This window comes from Leptonychotes weddellii, chromosome 6 (assembly GCF_054177405.1).
Source record: "Leptonychotes weddellii isolate Sample4059 chromosome 6, ASM5417740v2, whole genome shotgun sequence".
NCBI classification, from domain to species: domain Eukaryota; kingdom Metazoa; phylum Chordata; class Mammalia; order Carnivora; family Phocidae; genus Leptonychotes; species Leptonychotes weddellii.
The window spans coordinates 10494861-10519974 of NC_138374.1; the positions used below are offsets into that span (position 1 = coordinate 10494861).

At 37.4% G+C, this 25114-nt stretch overlaps 1 protein-coding gene and 1 long non-coding RNA gene across 7 annotated transcripts; one reads left to right on the forward strand and one right to left on the reverse strand.

Moving 5' to 3' along the window:
* Positions 1-618: 618 nt before the first annotated feature.
* Positions 619-4553, reverse strand: LOC145722124 (uncharacterized). The gene is made up of 2 exons (XR_014146162.1): positions 4160-4553; positions 619-4012 (listed from the first exon to the last, which is right to left on the reverse strand). It is a non-coding gene; the product is annotated as an uncharacterized LOC145722124 (long non-coding RNA).
* TIAL1 (TIA1 cytotoxic granule associated RNA binding protein like 1) lies at positions 3967-24652 on the forward strand. Of its 6 annotated transcripts, none has more exons than XM_031031190.2 (13): positions 6318-6370; positions 6877-6938; positions 10768-10864; positions 15634-15783; positions 16047-16101; positions 16259-16346; positions 18237-18312; positions 19440-19548; positions 19865-19960; positions 20061-20145; positions 20397-20520; positions 20858-20997; positions 21827-24652. In XM_031031190.2, exons 3-13 carry the CDS (start codon positions 10853-10855, stop codon positions 21951-21953), a joined length of 1062 nt encoding a protein of 353 aa, XP_030887050.1. In that variant the 5' UTR covers positions 6318-6370; positions 6877-6938; positions 10768-10852; the 3' UTR covers positions 21954-24652. The 6 variants fall into 6 exon arrangements, with proteins under 6 accessions (XP_006736357.1, XP_006736358.1, XP_030887050.1 ...); XM_031031193.2 differs by having other exon boundaries at positions 6353-6370; positions 15685-15783; XM_006736294.3 differs by lacking the exons at positions 6318-6370; positions 6877-6938 and adding an exon at positions 3967-4192.
* The last annotated feature ends 462 nt before the right edge of the window (positions 24653-25114 follow it).

Below are 25114 nucleotides of genomic sequence, written 5' to 3' on the forward strand. Positions count from 1 at the left end.
TGAAAGAAATGTAAAAAGTCTAACAAAAGCAGGTGTTGAAGAAGACATGGATCCAGTCATAAGACCTCCTACAGAATGCTACTGGGAGTGTAAATCAGTGTACCTACTTTGGAAAAAATATTTGACATTATCTTTTAAAATTGAATATTCACATTCCCTGTAACCCAACAATTCTACTTTAGGTATAAACCCAAACAGACCAAAGAAAGCTATCTATATTATAGGAGACACGCACAAGTATGTTCATAGTAGCACTGTTCATAATAGTAAAAACCCAGGAGTAACCCAAATGTCCATCAATGAGAAATCAAAGTGTGGTATATTCACATACTGGAAATCATACAATAGTGAACATGAATAAGCCAAACACATAAAATATGGCTGAATCTTACATTAGGCGAAAAAAATCTCACAAGGATACAAAAGCACATTTTTTCCTTTGTAACAGACTTTATTTTTTTTCAAGATTTTATTTATTTGAGAGACAGAGAGAGCACAAGCGGGGGGAGAGGCAGAGGGAGAGGGAGAAGCAGACTCCCTGCTGAGCAGGGAGCCCGATGCTGGGCTCGATCCCAGGACCCTGGGATCGGGACCTGAGCCTAAGGCAGACGCTTAATCGACTGAGCCACCCAGGCGCCCCCAGACTTTATTTTTTTAGAGCAGTTTTAGGTTTACAGAAAAACTGTGCCTAAAGTACAAAGTTCCAGTACACCCTCTCCCCCACCACAGCATACAGTTTCCGTAATATTACTGTCTTGCATTTATGTGGTATGTTTGTTGCAACTGATGAACCAATATTGATACATTATTATTTACTAAAGTCCCCACAGTTTACATTAGGATTCACTCTTTGAGCTGTACAGTTCTATGGGATCCACAAAACAGTATCATACAGAATAGTTACACCACAGTAAAAATGCTCTGTGCTCTACCCGTTCCTCTTCCCTCCACTGCCCCTGGCAACCATACATCTTTTTAGTCTCCACCGTTACACATTTTCCAGAATGGCACATAGTTGGAATCACACAGTATGTGGCCCTTTCAGACTGGTTTCTTTCACTTAGGAATATGCATTTAAGATTCTTCCATGGGCTTTTTTGGCTTGATAGCTTTTTTTTTTTTTTCACTGAATAATATTCCATTATCTGAATATATCACAGTTTATCCATTCACTTATTGGAAGACATCTTAGTTGCTTCCAATTTTTTGCAATTATGAATAAAACTGCTGTAAATATTCATGTGCAGGTTTTTGTGTGGACTTAAGTTTTCAACTTATTTGGGTAAATACCTAGGAGCTAGGTTTAGCTTTGTAAAAAACTACCAAAATGTATTCCAAGGTGGTTGTACCATTTTGCACCCCCACCAGCAATGAATGAGAGTGCCTGTAGCCTTACATCCTTGCCCGCATTTGGTGGTGTCAGTGTTCTGGAGTTTAGCCATTCTAACAGGTGTGTAGTGGGCATATTCTCTTTCTTTTGGGGGGAGCATACTCTTTTTTACTATATTAAAAACAATTAAAAATACGTTGCATACACACTTCATATATATATATGTAGTTGTATTCTGTATAAATACGTATATGGAATAAAAATTCATAAAAAGGAGAACAAGAATTGGTGAAGATTTGTGATTATATTCACCCCATGTGAGGGGAGGCAAGAGGATCACTTAGTATGGGGCTGGGGGAGGCAAACCATACATTTGGTTGTAAATTGTCATTATAACTTTTTTTTAGGGTAGAGTTCACAGCTATTATTACATTGAAAGCAACTAAATTAATAAAGGTGGGTTGTGCGTGGTTGGCTGAATAATGGCCTAGCAAAGATGTCCATGTCCTAATCCCCAGAATCGGTAAATGTGGTTACGGGGGGGAAAGGGACTTTGCTGATGTGATTAAAGGTGTTGAGTTGGGGAGATTATCCTTGGCCCAGTGTAAACACAAAGGGTCCTTGTAGGTGAGAGGGAGGCAGGAAGATCAGTCAGAAAGGGGGGTCAGGATAGAAGCAGAGGTCAGAGAGGAAAGAAGTTGCTATGCTGTTTCTGAAGATGGTGGGTAAGGCCAAAAGTCAAGGAATGCTGGCAGCCTCGAGAAGCTGGAAAAGGCAAGGAACCCATTCCTCCCCTAGACTTCAGCAAGAACCAGCCTGCCAATACCTTGATGTTGGCCTAGTGAAACTGATTTTTGACTTCTGACCTTCAGAATTGTAAGATAATAAATTCCTACTATTTTAAGGCACTAAGCTTGTTACAGCAGTAATAGGAAACTAATACAGTGGGCTAGGCATGGATCAATGATTGACTGGATTATGACAAACCCAGTTCTATACATAAGTCCAATAAAAGCAAACACCCTTGAGTAACTCCTCACTGCTTCAAAGACAAAGCTCAACTCCTCAAATCCTTCACAATACAATTCTTTAAGCCCACCTCTCTCAACTCTCAAGACCCCTTCGCCATGCCTTCCCCTCTCCTCCCTCCCCAAATAAGTATATACTTTAACCCTGGATCCTGGTCTCTGCGCCCTTTTGCTACTCCCACGGACTCTTAAGGGGTTCAACTTCCTTGCCATGGAGTCTATGAAGCTTTCCAGGTTCAAATCCCCCTCCCCCTCAGTACATGTTGGCAGAGCCAACTCTTAAGGCACTGTTTAACTGGGACCTTTAAGGTCGGGCAACAGGCTGAAAAATCTTTATCACCACCCTTCACTAGGAGGTGGTACAAACTCAAGATGCTGGGGGGAGGGGATGTAAGCGCACCATGAACTGTTGTGTGGGGGGGTGGAATTCTACAGGGTTACAGAAGCAGTTTGAAAACGGCTCCCTCCATTCTCAAGCAAGACTTCATTTCCCGTCTACATGATGGATATCTGCAAACACAACCTTAAGTCTGCACGTCTCAGCCCAAAGATTTTTTCCACTCCAAGAATTAAATAAGGGGTTGGAGGGCATTATCACTGCACCTTACACTGACTCGATGAGTCATTTTAATGGAGGACTGCTCTACTTACCATCTTATCCGACGAGATAACGGACGGGGAAACCTTTGAAACTTACAAAGCAATCTACAAACAGCCTACCTAGGCCAGCAATACCTATTTGCGGGAAAACACGCCCAAAAGACAAGGCCGGACCTTAGGAAGCCCGCCGGGACCCAGCGAGCGCAGCTCCCAGCTCAGCCCGGACCCGACGTCCACCACAGCCCCTCCAGCCCGTCGCGCGGGTCGGCGGTTGATGACCACGGGTCGGCTGTTTTGATGAATAGGGGACGGCTCGAAACGCCTGCTGACTCCGACACCACGCGGAGCCAAAGCAGGGATTCAGACGCAATTAAAGAAACCGCTCTCAGGCTGGACGGAGGCGGAGCGGTAGCACAAGCTGAGCCAACTGAAGAGCCTTAAAATGCTCCGAGCAGTCCTAGGACAGCCCCCAGCGCGAGGCACTCTGGGACTTGTAGTTTACTTCCCGGTCAGCGTTTTTTCCGTCCCGTCTCCCCGCCTTTCAACGTCGCTTTTATTCTCTGCTTCTCCTTCCAGCACGCCGACTTCCTGGTGGCCGCACGTCCTCACGTATGACTACACTACCCAGAAGTCTCTTCTTCGTGACCCGGCGCGTCGCGGGCGCCGGCCGTCTCCTGTGGACTACAGTTCCCAGAAGTCCTCTGGAGAAGTGCTTCCCTCTCTCATTTCCAGGACCACAATTCCCAGAACCTTCAGCTTCACGGCGGTTCCCTTTTCACTCGATCTCTTCTTGAACTGGCTGGGCTTCAGCCGGCCAGCAGGCACTCAGCGACGACGTGATTCGTCGGGACTGGGCACAGGGTTTCCTTAGCGGCCTGTTTTTCTCCCCACTCAGTTATTCCCTTTACAGGCCGTCGCGGCTGGCCTGAGCGGTGACCTGGCGGGCCGCGCCTGCGCTCTGCCCCGTTTCCTGCCTGGCTGGTGGCGGTGGCCATTTTGTTCATCCTCCTCCTCCTCCTGCTCCTCCTGGTTGGAGCGCAGTGTCCGGAGCGGGCTGGGGGGAGAGAGCCCGAGAGCAGGGTTCGGTGGCTTTTCCTCTGTCCCCAGCTGGTGCCCGGAGCCCCCCTCCCCTTCCTCCCCACCCCCTCCCCTCCCCAGCCCTGCCCTCCCCCTTGTCCCGGGATCGCTCCGTCGCACCCACCATGATGGAAGACGACGGGCAGCCCCGGACTCTGTGAGTACCCGAGACGGGGGTTGCCAGGCGCCGAGAGGCCCGGGCACCGCGGGACGCTGAGGGAGGGAGCAGGAGAGCGGGGCCGAAGCTGGGACTTACGGCGGCTCCCTGGCCGGGGTGGCGGACGCGGAGTGCATTTCTCTTCTGTCCCCTTTTCCTTGGGAAGGAAGCCCTCCCTTCCCCCAAACACAGTCACTTCCTGGGGTCTGGGGTTTGTTTCGACCTTTTCCTCTCGCGCCCTTCTTTGCACACCCTCCCTAGGCCGGCTTTCTGCACGGCTGGGGCTGTCAGGCCCGAGAGAGCTCCTGCTCCCCCTCTGCTGTGGGGGCCCTGGACTGGGCCGGGAGCTGCCGGTCCCCACGGGGGCAGGGCCTGGGTGGGGGTGGGACTGGGGGTGGGACCGCAGCCTCGTGCCCCGCGGGCCCCGAGGAATTAGCGCGCTCGCTCTGCAAGTCCCCAGCTCCATCGCTCCCAGCTCTTCTCCCAAGCTAAGCTCTCCGAGGAAACTGGACACTCTTCCTCCACTCAAGCCCCTTCTCTCTTTCTGTCCCACGTGCCCCCGCCCACGCTGTCAGAGACACTCGCCAAGCGCCCGCTACTTTTGAAGTGCAAAAGGGATGCCTCTTGCCGCCGGAGCATCTTTCCCTTCTTGGAAGTTTACTTTGAGCGCTACCTACGCTAAACTGACAACCAGTTGTTAAACTGCTTTTGCTCTTTTGGTGTTACCTCCTCCTAATCTGTTTGTGCTTTGAGACCTTCAGAATTGGATAAAGTGATGTCTGTTCACTATTCGATGTGTGTCTTCTGAGCACCTTTTCTTCCATCTTGCTGTTGCTTTTTACCTGAAGCCCGATCTAATGAATGAATTTCCATCTTCCAACCGCTTATTCGAGTTTTCCTTTCTTTCCTAATGAAGAGTGATGACTCAGCATTTGCATTCCTTTCCAGATAGTGTGGCACTCCTTTCTTTTTCCTGCATTTTTAAAAAAAGTCTGAGTAACTTCTCATTAAATGTTTAAGTTGGCCCCCTTCGGTTTTCCTAGCCTTTGGAAGCTCAGCACACCTACCTCGAGTACGGGGAGTCAGATCGCTGCTTTGTTTTCTCTTGCCTCTGCCTGGTATTGATATGATCATAGGCCACTTGGCTCTGCTATCTGTTGGAAATTACTTTTTGGGGAATAGATGAAGGTGGATGGGTACTCAGGAAGTTTGACTAGCTTCTCATCTCTTCTACCAAAGAAAGTCCGCTCAGTAAAGAAGATAGATACCTATTTACAATATTGATACAGGTTTGGTTTTTTTGTTTCGTTTTGGGGAGGGTGGGGGGTGGGCTTGCACTCGTTGTATCCCTATTTTTCTAATGTCTCACTAAAGTATTTGCCATCCTGTTTTGAGAATTTGAGGCCAACTTAAGCACATCAAATGTTTCAGTGAAAAGTCTGTTTTGGAGAATTTTTATATTTTGTGCTGTCTCCCATTACTAACTTTTTTTTCCCCAAAAAGAGAGAATTGGGACAATTTGAAATTTGCCCTTTAAGATCTGTTGAAGCCAAGGCTTGATAGTTAGCCATGTGTGCTTTGATGGAAGCATCTGGGAAAGTTGAATTTAGTGCCTAGCTAGCATGTATTTAACAAAGATAAAAGTTACATTGTATCTAAACATCTGAAATGTCATCATGGCATCATAAAAGCTACTGAATAATTGGTAAATTCTCATGGTACCTTTCTCATTAATTGTATTTGTTCCTTAAGAAGAGGAATTACTGGTTTTGTCGGGCTAAATAATATGCCATTTCACTACCTTTAATTCATATAACTATCTTTGCATTTGCCTTATCTTTATCTCCATCAGACCTTGGACCCTTCTCCAGTAGACTAATGAGCTAACTTTGTCACTTATTTCTTAACCTCTACTTTCTCCAATCTCCTGTTCTTTCTCTGAAATACACTTAAGTTGTCTACGTTTACAGTTGTCTAAGAATGTGACATGTGTACATGTGAGTAAAGAAACATCTTGAGCTTAGTTGTACCTGTATGTCAGTACATGTTTACTATTCTGTCTTCCTTTTTCCTTCTCCCACTCTTCTCTATGGGAAGGGTTTTTTTTTAGACAAGGACTGCTACATCTTCCTAGGTCTTACCCCTGCAGCACTTAGTTCACTGCCTGGAAGACAAGAGGTACTCAAATATTTTACAATGATTATACTTCTTTTCATTGAATTAGTATTAAGTTTGTTTTTTTTAAGTCCTGATTAATGTAAAATTATGAGCAGACATGACTGTCGTACATGGTGTGGTCTGTTGATTTTTATATATTTTTTTAAAACCTTCGAATGTGGAATTTTGAGATAAAAGCAAATGTTTCAGAATTGGGATTTCTTGGTCAGATTTTAATTAAAATAATGCATAGTATAGTTTTTTCTAAGCGTTCATTTTACATAATTCCCCTCAAAGGGTTCTTTTAGGTATAAGTAACATGACAAAAACTTTGAACATGACTTTAGAGGTTGACATCTAGTAGGGTTTTATTTTGTTTATGGAGATCCTTTTATTTTACATTGTGATCTGTGGGTTAGGTTTTCACGTGGCTAGTATGTTTTAAAAGAATGTACTCTTAACAAAGCTTATCTTAAACTGTTTCCTTAAAATGCCTGTGTGTTACTAGTGAGGTTTTTTTCCTGCAGACACACACAAGCTAAGACATATGGTTCTATCATCAGAAAACAATATGGTGTTTATAGCCTAGGTAGGTTTTTAAATATTCATTACCTACAGTATTACTAATTTATTTGATGGTATTTAAAGTGGTATAGAATTGCTTTGATGTTGAGCCTAAAGTTTATTTATCCTTTAAAGGTCTGTTTTCTGATGTTCTTCGTTCTTATTTGACATTTATTTTGGGGTAATATGTATTCAATAACTTGTGATCTAAAAAAAACAAACGAGATCATGCTGTGTAATCTGGTGTTGGAACTAAACTGCCTGACACCGACCTTGTGGGACCCACATTTCAAACTTGTGGGTAGCTTTTGAGAGCAGAGATTTGATCCATGGTATATCTGAATCTATAATACAACATTAAATTATGGGGGTGTTCTATTGTAGTTTAATTAACTTTCTTAATTTATCTGATGCCTCAAAATGAGTAGGAATTGTGGATCTGGGATTACACCATGTTATGCAATGCCATCCTTTAAGGCTGTTCTTTCTTTCTGATCGAGGCTGTCAAAAGGAGGAAATAAGGCAGTGATTTAGAATATAATCTGAACATCGGAGGGCAATAGCAGAAGAAACTGTTAGATCCCGTTATAAAATTGACTAGCTATATGATGGATTTGGCTATATTGTGGCTGTAATTAAGCACCTCGGCCAACTTAATCATATTCTCTGTTTCTTTAAAATGTGTGTGTATGTGTGTCGATATCCCTTATGTAGGTGGTCAATTCACTTATACCCACCCTGTATCTTTCCTCCACCTTGCCTCCTTCGTAAAATGAAATACTGACAAATTGATCAGTTCATTGGAGGCCCATTGAAGGATATTGTTATAAAATCTCCTCTTACATAGGAACTCGTCAAGAACAAAAGCAAAAATGTGACTTAATGGAAATTTAGCCATAGTATCTTGTGCAAAAGTGCATGTAATTAATTTCAACCTTGGTAGGGCTATTCTTTTGAATGAGAGTACATTCAGTGTTGAAAAAGCTTGATTAGTCTTCCGAAAGGCATGATGTTCCTAACTTAAAATTCTGCCCAGTTGGACATAGGAAGTAGTTTGGCAATGTGAACTTTTGCCTACTGTGAAACTGCCAAGTTTCTAGTCTCAAATTAGATTTTAACCCTTACGCTAGGGATAAAAGCATCATTTTCCATTTTTAATGCTTTAGTTCCTACAGTTCCTGTTCATAGAAGACAAAATAGACCTAAGGTATGCCTTTTTTTTCCTTGAGTAAAAAATTGTTTTAGAATTTCCTAAGTGTTTACTCTTTGAATTGACCTCTTAATACAAGAATTTAAGCTATTTGTCTTTTTCTGCTATTTTGTATGTTCTTCAAGTAGAAATTTTATACTTAAGCACTTGGAACTTTAGAATATATTGACTACTTCAGAAGAGAAAGAGTGAAGCATAGACACTATAATTTAGAAAGAGAAAATACACTTCAGGGTACTGCCAAGAGATGATGTTCTTTCCAGGTCAGGTGTTGAACATCTTCCTTAAATATTTTTGTTAGTATTTATTTTGGGACATAATTTTATGGTAATGTAAGGTACTTAAGTTGTGCCGTACAGTACTTTTAAAGCTATAAGAAGTTTCTCTATTGAATATTATGAAGGATGGAGACACATGCAAGTGAATGAATTACTGAACTCGAGTAAAGGAAAAGGCAGTCAGATTTGGGTAACATTTAGGTGAAATTATATGGTGAATTATATCCTTTTTATCCTGGTAAATTAAGATAGCTCTGTGTGTTGTTATGGAAGGCCTTTTTTATATTAGCTTTGGAATTTAGTTTGCTGCTTTACCACTGAACTTTTAGTGGAGATATTTGAAAAATAGGAAACCTTAAAACTGGATTTTTGTATTTCATGACATTCTAAACTTAGATTACCATTTTGCTCTTTGGCATCAGTGCTTGAAATGTAAATTACTTTATCTAAATGTGCCTCTAGAAATTCTCCAAAATGTATAGCTCACTCAAAAAAGGTTGACTTGGAATAAAGGTCCTATTAAACAGTAACAACTTTAATTGTGACTGTTAGATGTGGAAGGTAATTAATGCCCATGCAGTTTTTTTCTGAACAAATCAATGTTTAAACAGTAATGCAAATTTAAAACTATTAATTTAAATTTTATTATATAGAAGTGGTGTTCTATTTTGACTTTGTTATTAGTGTCAATACGTGAAAATCAGTTTATCCATTCCTCTTCTGTTCTCTTAGAGGTGAGCTAACTAGCACTTTAGGCTAGATGAATATAACATTTAGGAGCCCAGTGTTCATTTACTTTATAGATAGTTCTACCTTGTACAAAAAGAAATTTTTCCCTGGATACAGGCACACAAATCCCTCTGAGTTAAAAAGGGACAGGCAGTTGTCTGGCGAGCTTATAATCCTATAACCTTTTGCTACTGCTGGAAAAAGTGTGTCATTCTGTGGCCTACCGATGGGTCTGCTCTACTTTAATTATACGAAAAAGATGGACTGTTTGTCACTGGTTTAGTCTTCTATTTAAGTAATGTTGGACTTAGGGTTCAGTTTTAGTACTATGTAGATATTAGTGCCCATTGCAATGAAATTCTTAGCTGAACTGGGAAATTGCTACTCATTCTTCATCAGATAATTTTTTTACACTTTACCTTTCTTGGTTTATTTTTCCCTTTCAGAATGTTCCAGCTTAAAGCAGTTATGTATTTAATATGGTAACCATAGATGCAAGGCTTATTTTGGTCTCAGTACTCAGTTTCCAGATGTTATATGTTATCATTAGGAAAAGAAAACTTACGTCTTTTTAATTTCCAGGAGAAGCTATGTTAAATTTTATAAATATTGTTTGGTTCTTGAGGTTGTTCACAACAAATGTGAGTTTTAGGAATTAATACACTGAGTACCAGAAAGACTTAAAAGTTTGGCAGTTTATTAAGCTAAATTAATATAAATCCATGGGACAAGGGAAACCAGGTGGTCATTTCTGGGCGGTGGTGTTCTTCTCTTTTGAGTTTATCTGTATTCTGAATTTCTTAATACAGAATATATATAGTCAATATGTAATTTAAAAAAATAATTCCAAATCTTTAAATAGGCATAGTGAAAAGCATACCTAGATTTGTCTTAAATTTTCTCTGAAATTCTGAAGACATCCTTGTATTTGCTTTTTTATCTATATAATGATGTATTTTGTTGATTCTGATGTATTTTAGACTAGGAAATTTTATTATTTTGCCCTGCGTTCCTAAAACAAAACAATGAAGATATATCATCAATAAATCTTGTTTAGCAAGACAAAACAAAAGCTTCCAATCTCTGTGTGTTTTGCTAACTATACTCTTATTCTCTTCTTTATTCATGTAATTGTTTTTGTTGGGGGTCTAAGATAAACTCGCCTTATGTCTAATGTCTCTTTATTGATCAGGTGTTATAATTAATCAGTATTTTTGGTGGTATTCGTGTGTGTGTCACACACACACTATTTTGAATTGTGTTTTACATCCAGAAATTATAGTTATCTGGAGGTTGGTTTAAATTTTATTATTTTTATTCTAATAAATAAGATGAGGCAATGATATGTAGGATACAGAATAATAATAATGCTTTTGGGGCATGCAAGGTCACATTGATTTCTTCTTTATCACAAATGTTTGAAGTGTTACTTTAGTGGCCTAATTTAGTACCTAAGAACATTTGCTGCTTTCCTAACTAAGGGTTAATTTTACTTGCATAGGATTAGGCTTAATTGGAAAAAATTTTATTGAAGACAGAGGAAGTTAAAATGAAATAAAAGGTACTTAAGTGGTAATACATTAGAACCAGAGCTGAAGGGAAATTGCTGATAATGTATTCTTTTTCTTCTTGAACAGATACGTAGGTAACCTCTCCAGAGATGTGACAGAAGTCCTTATACTTCAGTTATTCAGTCAGATTGGACCCTGTAAAAGCTGTAAAATGATAACAGAGGTAAGGTCTTCCCAGTTCCATGTGCTGACAGCGTGATGTTTAATGTTGTGAGATACATGAGTTGATTAGTATCATTTTAGAATATCATTTTATGCCTCAAGTTATTCTGATGGAGAGATTCATGTTTGTTGTGTTGACTTACTGATTTGGCAGATAGACTAGGTTTGGAACGGAGTTTTATTTGAGAGGACAAAGTTTGTGTTCTGTTACTCTCACATGGTCATTCTTCAGGATATAGTTACCTTCAAGTGATTCTGCTTGTAAAAAATTGTTAGCGCTTATCTCAGAGTGTTGAAAAACTATATAATATTTCATACAATTCTAATAAGAATGTTCCTGATTCAGATGATAGACATTTAAAGTTTAGGAATTGGTGTAGTAAAAGAACATTAGGTTCTTATGTGCATAGTGCAGCACCATGCACCTTGTGTACCTCTAATAAATACTAATAACAGCAGCTCTGCATAGACTGGACTTAAATTGGTAGGGCAATCATTTTATTTTCCTTTTTGCAAAGGAAACTTTCTCTTTATACTCTCCAAACATTTTATAAAGAAGAAATCAGTGTAACCTTGCATGCCCCTTTATACTCTCCTATACAAGCCCAAAGATTTGTTTCAGTTCGTTCTCTTCTTCCTTTTTCTTTATTCATCCATGCACTTCTTAGACTTTACTATGTACCAGCTGTTCCTGTAAGTGCTAGAGATACACTGCTGAATAAGACAGTTCTTAGCACCGTAGAATTCTACAGCCTAATGAGGGAGACAGAGGAGTTAACAGGCACAAATGACAGAGGATGATAAGTGCCGTGGAAGCAGGCAGCGTCAAGTGCTATGGGAGCACAGAGGTCCAGGACCGTCTCGGGTCAGGGGAGGCTTTATTGCAGGAGTCAGCGTCTAGGCTGAAACTGAAGGAGAGTAGTGGAATCTGAGGAAGAAGGGATCCCAGAAGAGAGAAGAATGTTGATCCAGTCTGGTAGACAGAGTGAGCAGGAGTGCCCATGAGAGGAAGTGGGAAGGTAGAGACCATAGTGCGGTTGGTGTTCCGAATGGGATTAATCATAAAAGATGCCAGGATATGAGGCACCAGTGTCCGGCAGGGGCCGGAGCTGTGCTAAGGAGTTTGTGTTATACCCTGCGAGGGGAACCATGAAAAACCCATAAAGCAAATTGGCCTTTTGATCTTCTTTTCTAACTAAGAATAGTCCTTATTCTGTTCCAGTACCTCTTCTTTCCTTCCTCTCTGATTATTCATTGATTCATTCTTTCATTCATCAAAAATTTACTTTGTGCTAGGCACTCTTGAGAGCTCTGAGGACATAGTGGAGAGCGAAAGGGAGGAGACTCCCCATGAGTTTACATACTATTGAGAATATTGTTAACAGACAAGATAATTGCAGATAGGGATAAGAGCTATGGAGAGAATAAAGCAGCTCTATGATGGGGATTGGAGGGTTGGTGTTTATATAGGTTGGGTGTTGAGGGGAAGATGTCACCTCTTTGATCTGAGACAGGAATAACAAGATGGCGCCATCTATGTTAAGAGTTGGAGGCAGAGGGAATGGCATATACAAAGGCTGTTGAGTTGGTAATGAGCTTGGTGAGTTCATGGAACCAAAGACCAGGATGGCTGGAGCCTGGGGAGAGGAGGGAAGTGGTGGAAAATGAGTGTAAAGAGGCAGGCAGGCAGGGTTCAGAATCACCTAGGGAAGTGTGGGTCCTGACACACAGTTTGGATTTTACTCTGGTTGTGGTGGGAGTTTTAAGCAGAGTAATAAGGCACTCTCTGATTTGCATTTTTGAGATTATTTGGAGACTGTTGTGGAGAATGGATTGTAGGGGGCAGGAATGGAAGGAAGGAAAGCAGCTGGGTTTATTTTACTAGTCTAGGTAAGAGATGATGGGGGCTTGTTTTTTAGATTGGTAGGTGGAGAGATAGAAATAGGTAAGTTTGGGATATAATTTAGAGGTGGAATCCATAGGACTGGATTGGCTGGGGGACATAAGGGAAAGGAAGACATCAGGAAAGACGCAGAGATTCTTGTTTGTAGTTGTATAGATGGTAATGCTATTTATTCGCTCAAATGGGCATGACCAAGGGAGGTGTGGGATGGATGGGGGGAGTGCTGGGAATTAGGAGTTCTGTTTTGGCAGTGTTAAGGTGTGCATTAGACATCCAAAGGAACATTATATGTAAGCAGTTGGATAAACTGAGAGACGAGTGCTGATGATAGCAGCTTGCAGTGGTATTTGAACCTATGGGACTAGATGAGATCTAGTTCCTTGATCTAAAGAGAGTGCTGATAGAGAGGAGTAGAGTGGTCTAGGTCTAAGCGCTGGAGCATCTCAACACTTAGGGTGACGTTTAGAGTTTGAATTAAGGGGGAAGAACTGCCTTCTCAAAGATCCTCCACTGAGAAAACCAGAAAACCAAGAGGCTGTGTGGAATCTAAAATGGAGTATTTAAAGGAGGGGAGGAGTCGTTAGCTGTTTTGAATTCTGCTTGAAAGTCAAGGTGAGGACAGAAAAGAGATCACAGAGGTGGCAGAGGGGTCAATGGTGAGCTCAACACAAAGTTTCAGTGGCCTGGTTGGGTAGGAAGCCAACTGGAGTGGGTTCAGGAGAGAATGGGATGTGAGAAAGTGGAGGGAGTTCTCTAGAAAATTTTTGAGAAACATTTGATAAAGATTTATTTTAATAGTATTCTTTTTAAAACTTGTGTGCACAATCAGCCATTTGTGGGGAGAAGGATTTGAAATGAATTTGTAAAATTTATCCATATTCTACAACTCCTACATTCAAACTTGTATATAGCTGTAAAATCTCATATTTCTCTGTCTTGACATTTATGTCACCCAACAAAAATTGGTAACAATAGTTATTACGGTTAAGCACATGGTTGATGTTTAGAGTGTCTCTTGGTGGCATAAATGGGAAGCTTCCAAAGAGTATGAACTCTAGTACAGAATATCTAGGTGTTTATTTTCCTTTCCATAAATTCCATTTCAGTATATGAAAAATGCTTTTTTCCCTTAGTTTTGTTGATTTTTTACTTTAGATAATTGTTTATCTTAGATTCTAGCTTTCTCTGTATACTATAATGTTATGTTACCGATTTTAAGGCTAAAAAATTCTCTGACAGTTGGGTTGTGACAAAAATCAGTGGTGTCTTACATGAAATGCGGTGTGATATGAACGTGTGTGTGCACACATATGTTCATACATTGAATGGGGTTGGCCTCTTACTATTAGGTAAACTTGAAGTCAGTCTGCATGAGTTAGGGTAGTTTACTAAAGCCTATTGTTACCATGGATCTGCCATTGGACCCCTGTATGTCTTGCTATAATTACCAGTGTTTTCTGTACAGACCATCAGGGCAGAAGAGATAGGAGTAAAATGAAAAATTGACTAGCATAGTTTTAGTTTGCTCTTTACCTTTAAATCCTTTCTACAGATGAATATCATTGGTAAATGTTAACTCTTTCACAAGAGGAATTTAAGTGCATGTTTTTCTTTGGAATCTTTTCTCCATTTCCTTTCTATATCTCTTAAGAACAGAGTTCACATGGCTACAGTAGGATTTTGTATGAGAGCCCATAGTTTTCTTGTCAGTATTAATGATCACACTTTTTTTCCCTCAAGGAAATGCCTTCTGGTTGCCTCGCCACTATTGTTTTAGACGTCTTATTTTGGATTTTTCTTCTAAAACTTTCCTGGAATGAAAAACAGTGGTTGTTGAAAAGATCTTTATTTTATCTGGTATTTTGTACCCCTTGTAAGTGCAACTAGCATTCCACATTTTAAAATAGTACTATTTTTTTTAGGGCATTTTACACTGAACAGTGATGAATGCTTTTAGCCTTATGCAAAAAATGTATTTGTATGGTTGCGTAGCTCTTCAGTGCAGGTTGGAGTTTTATAAAATTCATTTCCGTTTTGGTTGTTAGATTATAAAGTTGCTATAACTTAGGTCGTACTTTCTAATTGTCTTTATAAATGTCTATTTGCCACCTCCTGTCAAGTATAGTATTGTAGAATATATTTAATAAAGATTTCTTATATTGTTTTTTTTTTTTGTGATATAAAATTGTAGCTTTGTTTTGGAATATTTTATTCAGACATATTTTCAGATGTTCTTTTCTTGATTTCTAGCATATTTTTCTGGTCTTTGAAGACTAAATTCAAAGTATGTAGAATCTCCTGTTCATTAGGATAGCTTGAAAGATGGGGAGTTCATTTCAACAGCTGGTTATAAATTTGAAAATTTTCTGTTTTTATTCTCATTCCTTATCCAGAAAAGGAGTACATAATCTCATCTCCTCCTATGCAGTACTCATCCTAGTTTCAATCATAAGTAAAGTTTGTAAAGTTGGTTCATTTCTGTATTTTTTTTTTTTTTTGTCATGGGATATAGTTTATGAAGGGTTATGAGGCATAAATAGGATTCATCCTTTTGAAAATAATATTGGGAGAGAGAAGAGCAGTGGTAAGGAGTGGTCCTTAAGGTTTTGTTTGGTCTAATATAAATTTCTATTTTATATTTAACATATTTCACCAGAATTCTGTATTTTATTTTGCTTTTAATACTGATAGTCGTGATTCTATACTGCTGTGATGGTTCTATTTGAGTACAACAGTATTCTGAGCTGCAAAGTCAGGTGTAGCTGTAAATCTTATTTTTGTAAGTGTTAGGCTTTCATAAGCTTATGCAATCTCACCTTGTACATTCCTAGCTGTCAGTAATGTTTTTTCCTGGATTTTCTTCTCAGCAACCCGATAGCAGAAGGGTCAACTCTTCTGTTGGATTTTCTGTTTTGCAGCATACAAGCAATGACCCATATTGCTTTGTGGAATTTTATGAACACAGAGATGCAGCTGCTGCATTAGCTGCTATGAATGGGAGAAAAATTTTGGGAAAGGTAAGATAATACAATGATGGCACCTCATGAGTATATATTTTTGCATGTCGAATTAGCTTGTGTGTGGGTTTTTTTTTTAGCTTGTATTCTTTTTAGCAAGTTTTTAAACAAATATTCAGCTCTGCTGAGTGATGGTTTCGCTTTATTCAGCCTAGTGTTTTTACAAAAATTATCCTGTTTGATAAATGATTTAATAAGTGGTAAGTGTTATGGTTCATAATGACATGCCTAATAATTGTATTAAATATAATCTTTATTTTTAGGAGGTCAAAGTAAACTGGGCAACAACACCAAGTAGCCAGAAAAAAGATACTTCCAGTAAGTACTCCTGCTGCATTTTACTGTGGAAGAGTTCTGAAATTATCCTGGCAGCGCTACGAGCTTAAATAGGGTTTTTCTTCCCTTAGTGTTGCCTGAAAGGGCTTATTAGTAGCTGGCTTTTTAAGTATTTGATGACCAAATGCTTTGATTTCAGATCACTTCCATGTGTTTGTTGGGGATTTGAGTCCAGAAATTACAACAGAAGATATCAAATCAGCATTTGCCCCCTTTGGTAAAATATCGTAAGTATCATAATCAATACTGTACTCAGTAGTGATAGGCAAAATTGTATGATATGATTAACTTGTACTGGAATTAAGATTTTCTTTCCCTAGTTAGTGTGATTTTTTGTTTGTTTGTTGGTTTGTTTTGTTTTTTGATTAGTAGATGTTGTTGAAAATGTTAATGTCATTTCAATGTTTTGGGGTCTTGTTTTCATCTAATCCTGTGTATAATATGTGAAAATTTTTTAAGTGATTCGTTTGTTATCTTTGAAGCATATGTTTGGGTGGTACAGCCTATAATAAAATCCAACTTTCTGTCAAATGTTTTCAAAATTTGGTGGTTAACCAAAAGTGAATGTGATGTATACTGTGTATTAAACTTTCATAGGAAGAGTTTATAAATTGGGAAAAGTAGGTAAATCCTTGGGTATATTGTGGTTAAATTAGAAATGTACATGTTTAATTATAATGATAAGTGTGTTTTGATATTTTAGCTGAAAAGTAGTACTATTATAATCCTAAAATGTTTTGTTGTCTGAGCCATAAATGTGGAATTAATTAGTGGATGTTTTTTTGTTACTGGTATTTGATTCTGCTAGTTAGGGCCCAAATGTGGTTTGATTTTTAACAAAGTTTATGCTCAAATCTCATTGTATGTTATTGTGATCAAATATATTGGAAAATTAAAAGTGGTTTTATGAGTTCTATAAAATGTTTATCACAATATATCTTTCTGATTAAAATCCGTATATTTTATGTACTTCCTGTAGATTTAAATGAAACGTTGTAGTACTACTTTACAGGAATATGTTTCACCTAAGAACAACATTTTTCTGTATACAATTTGTTGTTCTGTAGATTTATTTGAAAGAAAGATTTAATTATTAATTTTCTATTTTGATACTTGCTTTGCTTTTTAATCTTTAAATGTGGTAAGTAGTACTGTTTTAAAAATCAGTATAAAAAATAATACAGGTTGCTGTTTTTCAATCTTTATTTATACCTGAGACCTGCAGTTTTTCTAAAGTCCAAGTCACAATTAAAAGTAATAGCATTCTGGTTATTTTGCAGAATTGCTCATAAGAATGGACAGGATCTTGAAGGCTAACTGCAAGGAACTGTGCACACTGGAACTCAGTTGTAGATTTTTTTCTCATTTCTATTTATTCTTATTATACATTATTTATATATACATATTTTAGTATTTACATTTTAACATTCTATATTCAGTGGAGTTCTATATTTCCAATCATTTTAACTTACTCACTAAAATTTCTGTGTAAATTTGTTGTTTTCGTACTGGTGTGCTTAGCATTGTTGTTAGTTTTTTATTCTCCTTTCTTAAATTTCTGAAAATGTCAATTTTTCAAAATTTACAGCTGCCCAAACTCCAAAATGATGGTAGAGAATTGACCAAGAAAAATAAAGAAATCTGTTAACAGGCCATGTATGCCTTTTTAATTCCTATTTTTACCTCTTTTTCAATTTTTTAATATTTCATATATTTTGTATCACTAGGCAGAAGACATTTAACTATTTAGAGATTGCATGGTAAAGTAGTTAGCATTGTTACAGTAATTTATAGAACCAGTAAACCTTAGAGGACACTAGCCAATAGAATATTAGAAAAGGAAACTATTGTTCCTATTAATCTTCAAATTTGAGCATTTAGTTTAGAAAGTGCAGGCTATTTGATTAGGTTGCATGTTTATTACATGTTTTTGTCCTACTGCTTTTTTCTAACAGGTAAAGAAGCGTTAGGGAGAGTTCAGGAATGGCAGTAGTTAATTAGGGCTAACTGGAATTTTATTTAAAAAAATGCTCACAATACAGTGTGTGTGGTTCCTTTTAGTTTTTATTTTGAGGATGACTCTTACTTCCCTCATTTAGCTGTGCTTCTTTTCACAGGGATGCCCGAGTAGTTAAAGACATGGCAACTGGAAAATCCAAAGGCTATGGTTTTGTATCTTTTTATAACAAACTGGTATGTTCTTTTCAACTCAGTGTAAATTTAATACAAAATTTAGTTGTTAATCAGAATCTTGAATATTCTTAGATGTTGCCTACAACAGCTTTTATGTAATTTTGTGTGTTTTAATAGTAGAGTGTAATTGTTTTCTTGGAAATAAATTGCTGGAAAAAGATAGGCTGATTATAAGAAAGTATCATGGTTGCATTTATGCATTGGTGAAGGTAAGATGTTTTGGAAGTCAAACTCAAGATTAGGACATATGAACTAATCTCAGAATTTGGAGGGAAGTTAAATTATATTTAGTCTGAACCATGAAAATCTCAGTTTTAACTTTTAAATTATCATCCATACTTTTATAGTTAGGATATTAATGACTACACCAAATTATGTAAATGAAAATTAAAACAATTCATCATGAGTTTTGCATGTATTCTTAAAGAGGTACCAAAATGTCTAAGCATTTGCATTAACTATAAGATTATAATAAAGTAGGCTTTGATAGTAGCATTTTAGACCAATTTTAGCGACTTAAATTATCTACATCTTATTGTGGCAAGATAAAGGTTGGAGCTATACTCTTTCTTTGCTTAGATTCATTGCAAATTCACATTAGTTGTGATAATTAAACTAATTTTTATTGGTAGCATTCTAAATCCTAATAGAGAAGTCTTCTGTCTTAAAATGAATTCTTAATCTTGTGTCACAATCCTGATCCATTGCTACTGGGATGTAGATTTTGGGGATAGGTAATTTAGACCATAGTATTGGGAGTTTCCGTGTATCCTTCAGTAAAAGTTACATTTCAGATCAGCCATTAAATTAAGATACTTGTGGGATTCTTACTTTCCCTCTTTTTGGTAATGAGTGGGGTTATAATTTTTTTCTTGCATATTTGAATTATGATCAGTTTCCCTTGGTGCTTAAAGAAAAATAGTTTTGACGTATCACTGGAGTTCAGATCATTTTTTGGTGGTATTAGTTCAGTTTTGTTTATTTAGGATGCTTAGTGAATTCATTCCCGGTACTGGTAAGATTTATTGGATCCAGCGGTGCCAGCATTTTATTTCATTTTACTGAGTCTTACATGCCACAATTTTCTGTGTTTGTAATTGGTCTTTCTTTCTCTTTTTTCTCTGTAGGATGCAGAAAATGCAATTGTGCATATGGGAGGTCAGTGGTTGGGTGGTCGTCAGATCAGAACCAACTGGGCCACACGTAAACCACCTGCACCTAAAAGTACACAAGAAAGTAAGATACGTCTAGTGTGTATGTTGAAATTATGGATACGTCACAAAATCATCAAGTAGTGTAATCTTAATTTCTTAAAATTTAAATTTTATTAGCATTGTAAGGCTCATTTCATCTTGAAATTTAATTGTCTAATAATAATTTGGGCTTTGACAGTTAGTATATTTGGAGTTGTGAACCAGTGATTTTATAGTTCAAATCCATGGCATCAAGAAAAAAAATGCTATTTTCTCCCCCAATGAGGTGTATCTTCATACATAGTAATCTGTTTTATACTACTGTATAATCAACGTTTTTCTTTTCTTTCTGCATATAGATAACACTAAACAGTTGAGATTTGAAGATGTAGTAAACCAGTCAAGTCCAAAAAATTGTACTGTGTACTGTGGAGGAATTGCCTCTGGGTTAACAGGTACAACGTGTGGTTTTCTCCTCCCCTTCTCTGAGGAGCTTTATCACTCTTCGTGTCAGTGTCATGAGCCTTAAGTATTTTGTGTGTTTTTGTTTCTCAGATCAGCTTATGAGACAGACTTTCTCACCATTTGGACAAATTATGGAAATAAGAGTTTTTCCAGAGAAAGGCTATTCATTTGTCAGGTAAAATTCGACCTACAGGTTACTCTTCTGTTTGACCCATTCCTTTCAGTTACATTATTTGATCCCCTCAGGTATCAGCCTTTGTTATTTTAGTAGTTCTTTGCAACATAGAACTTTAACCTACCTACATAATAATGTACTTTAGGAAAATACCAAGTTGACAGTTATAAACTGAGTTTCTGTTATTTGCTGTATAAGTTCTTTTGAAAGAAAAAAAAAAAAGACAAAATCCTCCTATCTTCCCCTTTTAGATTTTCAACCCACGAAAGTGCTGCTCATGCCATTGTTTCGGTGAATGGCACTACAATTGAAGGACATGTTGTTAAATGCTATTGGGGTAAAGAATCTCCTGATATGACTAAAAACTTCCAACAGGTAATTCGATTTTTCACAGCACTTTTTAAGGTTTCCATCTTACATATCTACATAGAAGCTTTAAAAACTCTGTAAAATAAACAGAAAATAAAGCATATAGCTGCTTTCAGTTTATTTTATTAATGCTTTTTCAAAAGTGATTATTTTGCGGTATTAACTGAATCTTAATACTTTCTTTCCACAGGTGTCACCACCCCAATAAACTTAGACAATGATAAATAACAGAGTCCTATTCACATAAGGGTGCTTACTTAGTTTTTCTCTTCCTTGTCTCCCACTTTCTTCAAATACTGTGTTTCTTACTTACTCCCTAAAACGGTAATTTGCTTTTTCCTAGGTCGACTATAGTCAGTGGGGGCAGTGGAGCCAGGTTTATGGAAACCCACAACAGTACGGACAGTACATGGCAAATGGGTGGCAAGTACCGCCGTATGGAGTATACGGGCAACCGTGGAACCAACAAGGATTTGGAGTAGAGTAAGTTGTTTGGGTTTTTCCAGTATAGAAACCGATACGGTTGTGACAAAAGAAATTATGAGTGTGTTTTTCTAGGAGAATCTATTTAAAGTAAATTCATCAGGCTGTTCGACATTTTAAGTGTTACAGAAACCTTATGAAAAGTGATTTATAGTGCTAAAAATTTGCTCTTTATTACCTAGGTGAAAGGGGAGGTTGGGGTAACATTTGGTGTGTCCTTCTATCTCTGTAAGCTGTTGGTAGAATTTCATTTACATTTCTAATCTGTCTTATCTCATTTATTTTTGCATGGAAAAGGTCTTTGTCTAGATATGCTTAGAAATTTAATGATTTGTGTCTGTTGGCTTGTGTGAGAAGTCTAAGAGATTTATGTGGTACAAAGTAGCTTGCTTTTTTTCCTTTGTTCATAGAGTGGGTTGGTCCTTTGCACCTTTTCCCCCAGGCCAGCCCAGATCTTTATTTTTACTGGTTCCTTCTTCCTTCTCTTTCCAACATGAATTTTGTGATTTTTAAATTTCTTATATTGATGTACTATGTGTGCAATATATGATAGGTAGGTGATTCGTCATTTTTTAAAAATCAGTTTTGAGATGTTCTTCAGAGAAGTCATTGTGCTAAGTTGTGATTATATTAACAAAAATGTAAGACTAATGTTCAGATATGTATTCTACATGTATGGATGTGTCATTTATTTCTTTGCTCTTTGTTGTGGCTGTGTTGATTTCTTGTCTATTCTATGATGGGGCTCTGCTTGATTTTGGATAAATATATGGACAGTTTTTTCTTTGTGTTTGCTCAAGATTTTGTTGTTTTTTTTTTTTTCCCCAAGTCAATCGCCTTCTGCTGCTTGGATGGGTGGATTTGGTGCTCAGCCTCCCCAAGGACAAGCTCCTCCCCCTGTAATACCTCCTCCTAACCAAGCTGGATATGGTATGGCAAGTTACCAAACACAGTGAGCTGGGACTCTAAACAAAATTGTAATTCATGATAGCTTCAGTTTCCTGTGACACTCTGAAGACATGAAAGTAGACATCGGAAAATGAAAATATTTATTTTAAAAATTGAAATGTTTGGAACCTTTAGCACAGCTTTGCTTTGGTGAAGGACACATGTCTTCTAGTTCTGCCTTTTTAAGTTTTTGTTCATGATGGATATGAACATGATTTTTCTTTGTGTACAAAAACTAAAATAAAGTCAATAAAGACAATTCTGACTACAAATTTTGATATAATAGGAGAAATGGGTAATACATTTTGATTCTTAGATACTATTCCATTTTTATCTTGCTGTTCAGTATTTTAACTCACTGTGTTTTTAAAAGAGCAAAAAAAGGGAGGATCGTGGAAAACTGGGAATCACATATAAGTTCATCCTGAACCTTGATACTCCCCTCCCCTCCCCTGAGGTGGACCACATTCGAAGTCAGCAGAAAAAAGTGTGATATTGAGAAGAAATTGCATGATTTTGGAGTCGCTTTGGAGGAAATACTTACTTTATGCCTAAAGAAACTGAAGCCAGACTGATACAGAAATTTTACAAACTAAATAAGGAACAGCATTATCTGAGTTACTTGAGCGAATGTTGGTGGTCCACATTAAGACGTTTTTAAAACTTTAAAAAGTGTTGATTATTAAAACTGTAGTAAATTACATTTCATTTTGGGGGGAAATTCCAAGTATGGTGTTTGTATTAAAGTCAGACAGTCATACTTGTGCTTTTACATGAAGTTTAAATGATATACATTGTAAATATTGAATAACTACAGTGTTTAAAAAGCATGCTTCAACATAGAAGTAGCAGCAATGTAATTATTTGAAGTAACACTTAACACACTCCACTGCATTGAATGCAGTGGATTGATAAGAATGTTTAAGACTGACACTTCCAAGGTTGGCTACTATGTAAAATTAAAATTATACGAATTACTATACAGAAAAAGCCTTAATTTTAATTTCATACAAATCTTTGATGCATTAGTACATTTTAAAATGTCATTGGAAATCAGATTTCTTTTTTTTTTTCTTTCTTTACATCACTTGGTATGTAAATACCTTGATTAAAACCTTGTAAACCTATTCCAAGGTTCCTATAAGTTGTATAGTACAAGTGTTTTTAAAAAAAATCTTGGGATGTTTTTTAAAATTAGATATATTTTGCCCAAGAATTTTTTTAACAAGATTGCTAAAACATCTTATTTAGACAGTTTGATGTACCAATTTATAATTGGATATTCAGCTTAAGTAGTACACAGAGTTGTGGCTTTTATTTTTATTTAACTTTTTTTCTTTGTGGGTAGTGTGCATGGGATGACAAGCCTGATCAGAGGCTGAGTTGTATGTGTGCAGAGTTTGTAAATGAACCAATTGGGTAGGTGTAGAAGACTGAATTTTGCTTCTGAGGTATTTTTCAGGCTATGTGGATAAAACCTGCCTCAAATTTCTATCCTAACAAGAATGTAAAAGATAAAAATTCTATGTATTCGAATTCTGACAGCTAGAGGGTGCAAATGTTTAGGCAGTGTATTTAAAATGTTGCTTTGAGGTCTGGGCACCAAAATGAGAAAACCCTTACCAGTTAAGTAGTAAGATGCAATTAATACCCACAAAGTATTATTTTTTAAACGTTTAAGGTCTTACAATTAGCTTTAAAATAATGATGGTTTTATAAATTGGCGACTACGATAATTGTGGTATTTTTCTTCCTCCCCCATTTAGAAAAACAGTCAAATGTATTAAACATGAATATTTGCGGGGTCTGAAATTCATCTTTGGGTTAGATTTGTTACGGCACTTTAGTTTTAAACCACAGGAGTCCTCTGTGACCCTCTTCTGTATAAAAGTTATCCTTATTTCTTTGTTTATGGCTAGTGTTCTTGGGGGATGTTATGGAAAAGTTACTTTATATTTTATAAGGAGAACACTCAAATTATATCAGTTATGCCTCCTAGTTTAAAATTTCTTGAATATATGTGAAACTTGAACAACTAAAGACTTTTTTTTTTTTTAATATATCAATATTTTCAGTTTGCCTTTTTTGGTCTGCTAGTAAATTAAGTAGCTTATTGCAGTAGCAGGTAACTGTAGCTGCAATGTTTTCCTGGTTGTCTTTTCTAGGATTTCATAAAATGATCCAAACTAGTTCTAGCGCCATAGAAAACCTATTACTGAAGTGTCCTTCGTCTCAATCTGAAAGAAAGAGTTCATGATCAGTTCAGTTAATGGAAGTTATTTCATATTAAATGGTTTTTAAAATACAGAGCTAATTATCCAAATGAAATGCACCATTTTAAAATACAACTGTCAAGCTAACACAGACTCAAGTCTATTTTATAACAAAATGAAGTCAGTGCTATCTTGATCAATTTAAGCCTAAGAATCGTTGCCTTTTCCATGTTCATTAAAAAAAACAGCAGAGATTCTTTGGCATGCGAGAAAATGTTTATTTCTTAATTATTTTGAGATTTATTTTGGTGATGTGTTTCTGACTGCCATCTTCTTTGCTCTGATAATCTCTCTACTAGTATTTCCCCCATACCATTCCCACGTGGTTTTTATGTCTGCTGGCAGTGAGAGGCTGAAATGACTGGCCAACGTAAGCCAAAGCTGTAAACCACAGTTGAAGTAAGTCTTTCAATAAAGACTAGACTATCTGATAAGTGGTTTTTTCTTATTGTCGTTTATTACTTAATTATTCCTTCCAGGCTGCCATGAAATAAGCGATTTTATTTTATTAGTAAGGTCTGTGTACATTCAGGGTCTATTTCTATGTTCTGTGTAAGTATCAAAAGTCCATTAGCTTTGTTGAATTAAAAAAATTTTTTTAATTAAAATTTAATTTCTGGATGGAACAGTAGAAATTTTCATCCTTCTAAAAATGAATGCTCAGGACGCCTGGGTGGCTCAGTTGGTTAAGCGACTGCCTTCGGCTCAGGTCGTGATCCTGGAGTCCCGGGATCGAGTCCCGCATCGGGCTCCCTGCTCGGCAGGGAGACTGCTTCTCCCTCTCACCCTCCCCACTCTCATGTGCTCTCTCTCATTCTCTCTCTCTCAAATAAATAAAATCTTTAAAAAAATAAAATTAAATTAAAAAAAAATAAATAAATAAAAATGAATGCTCT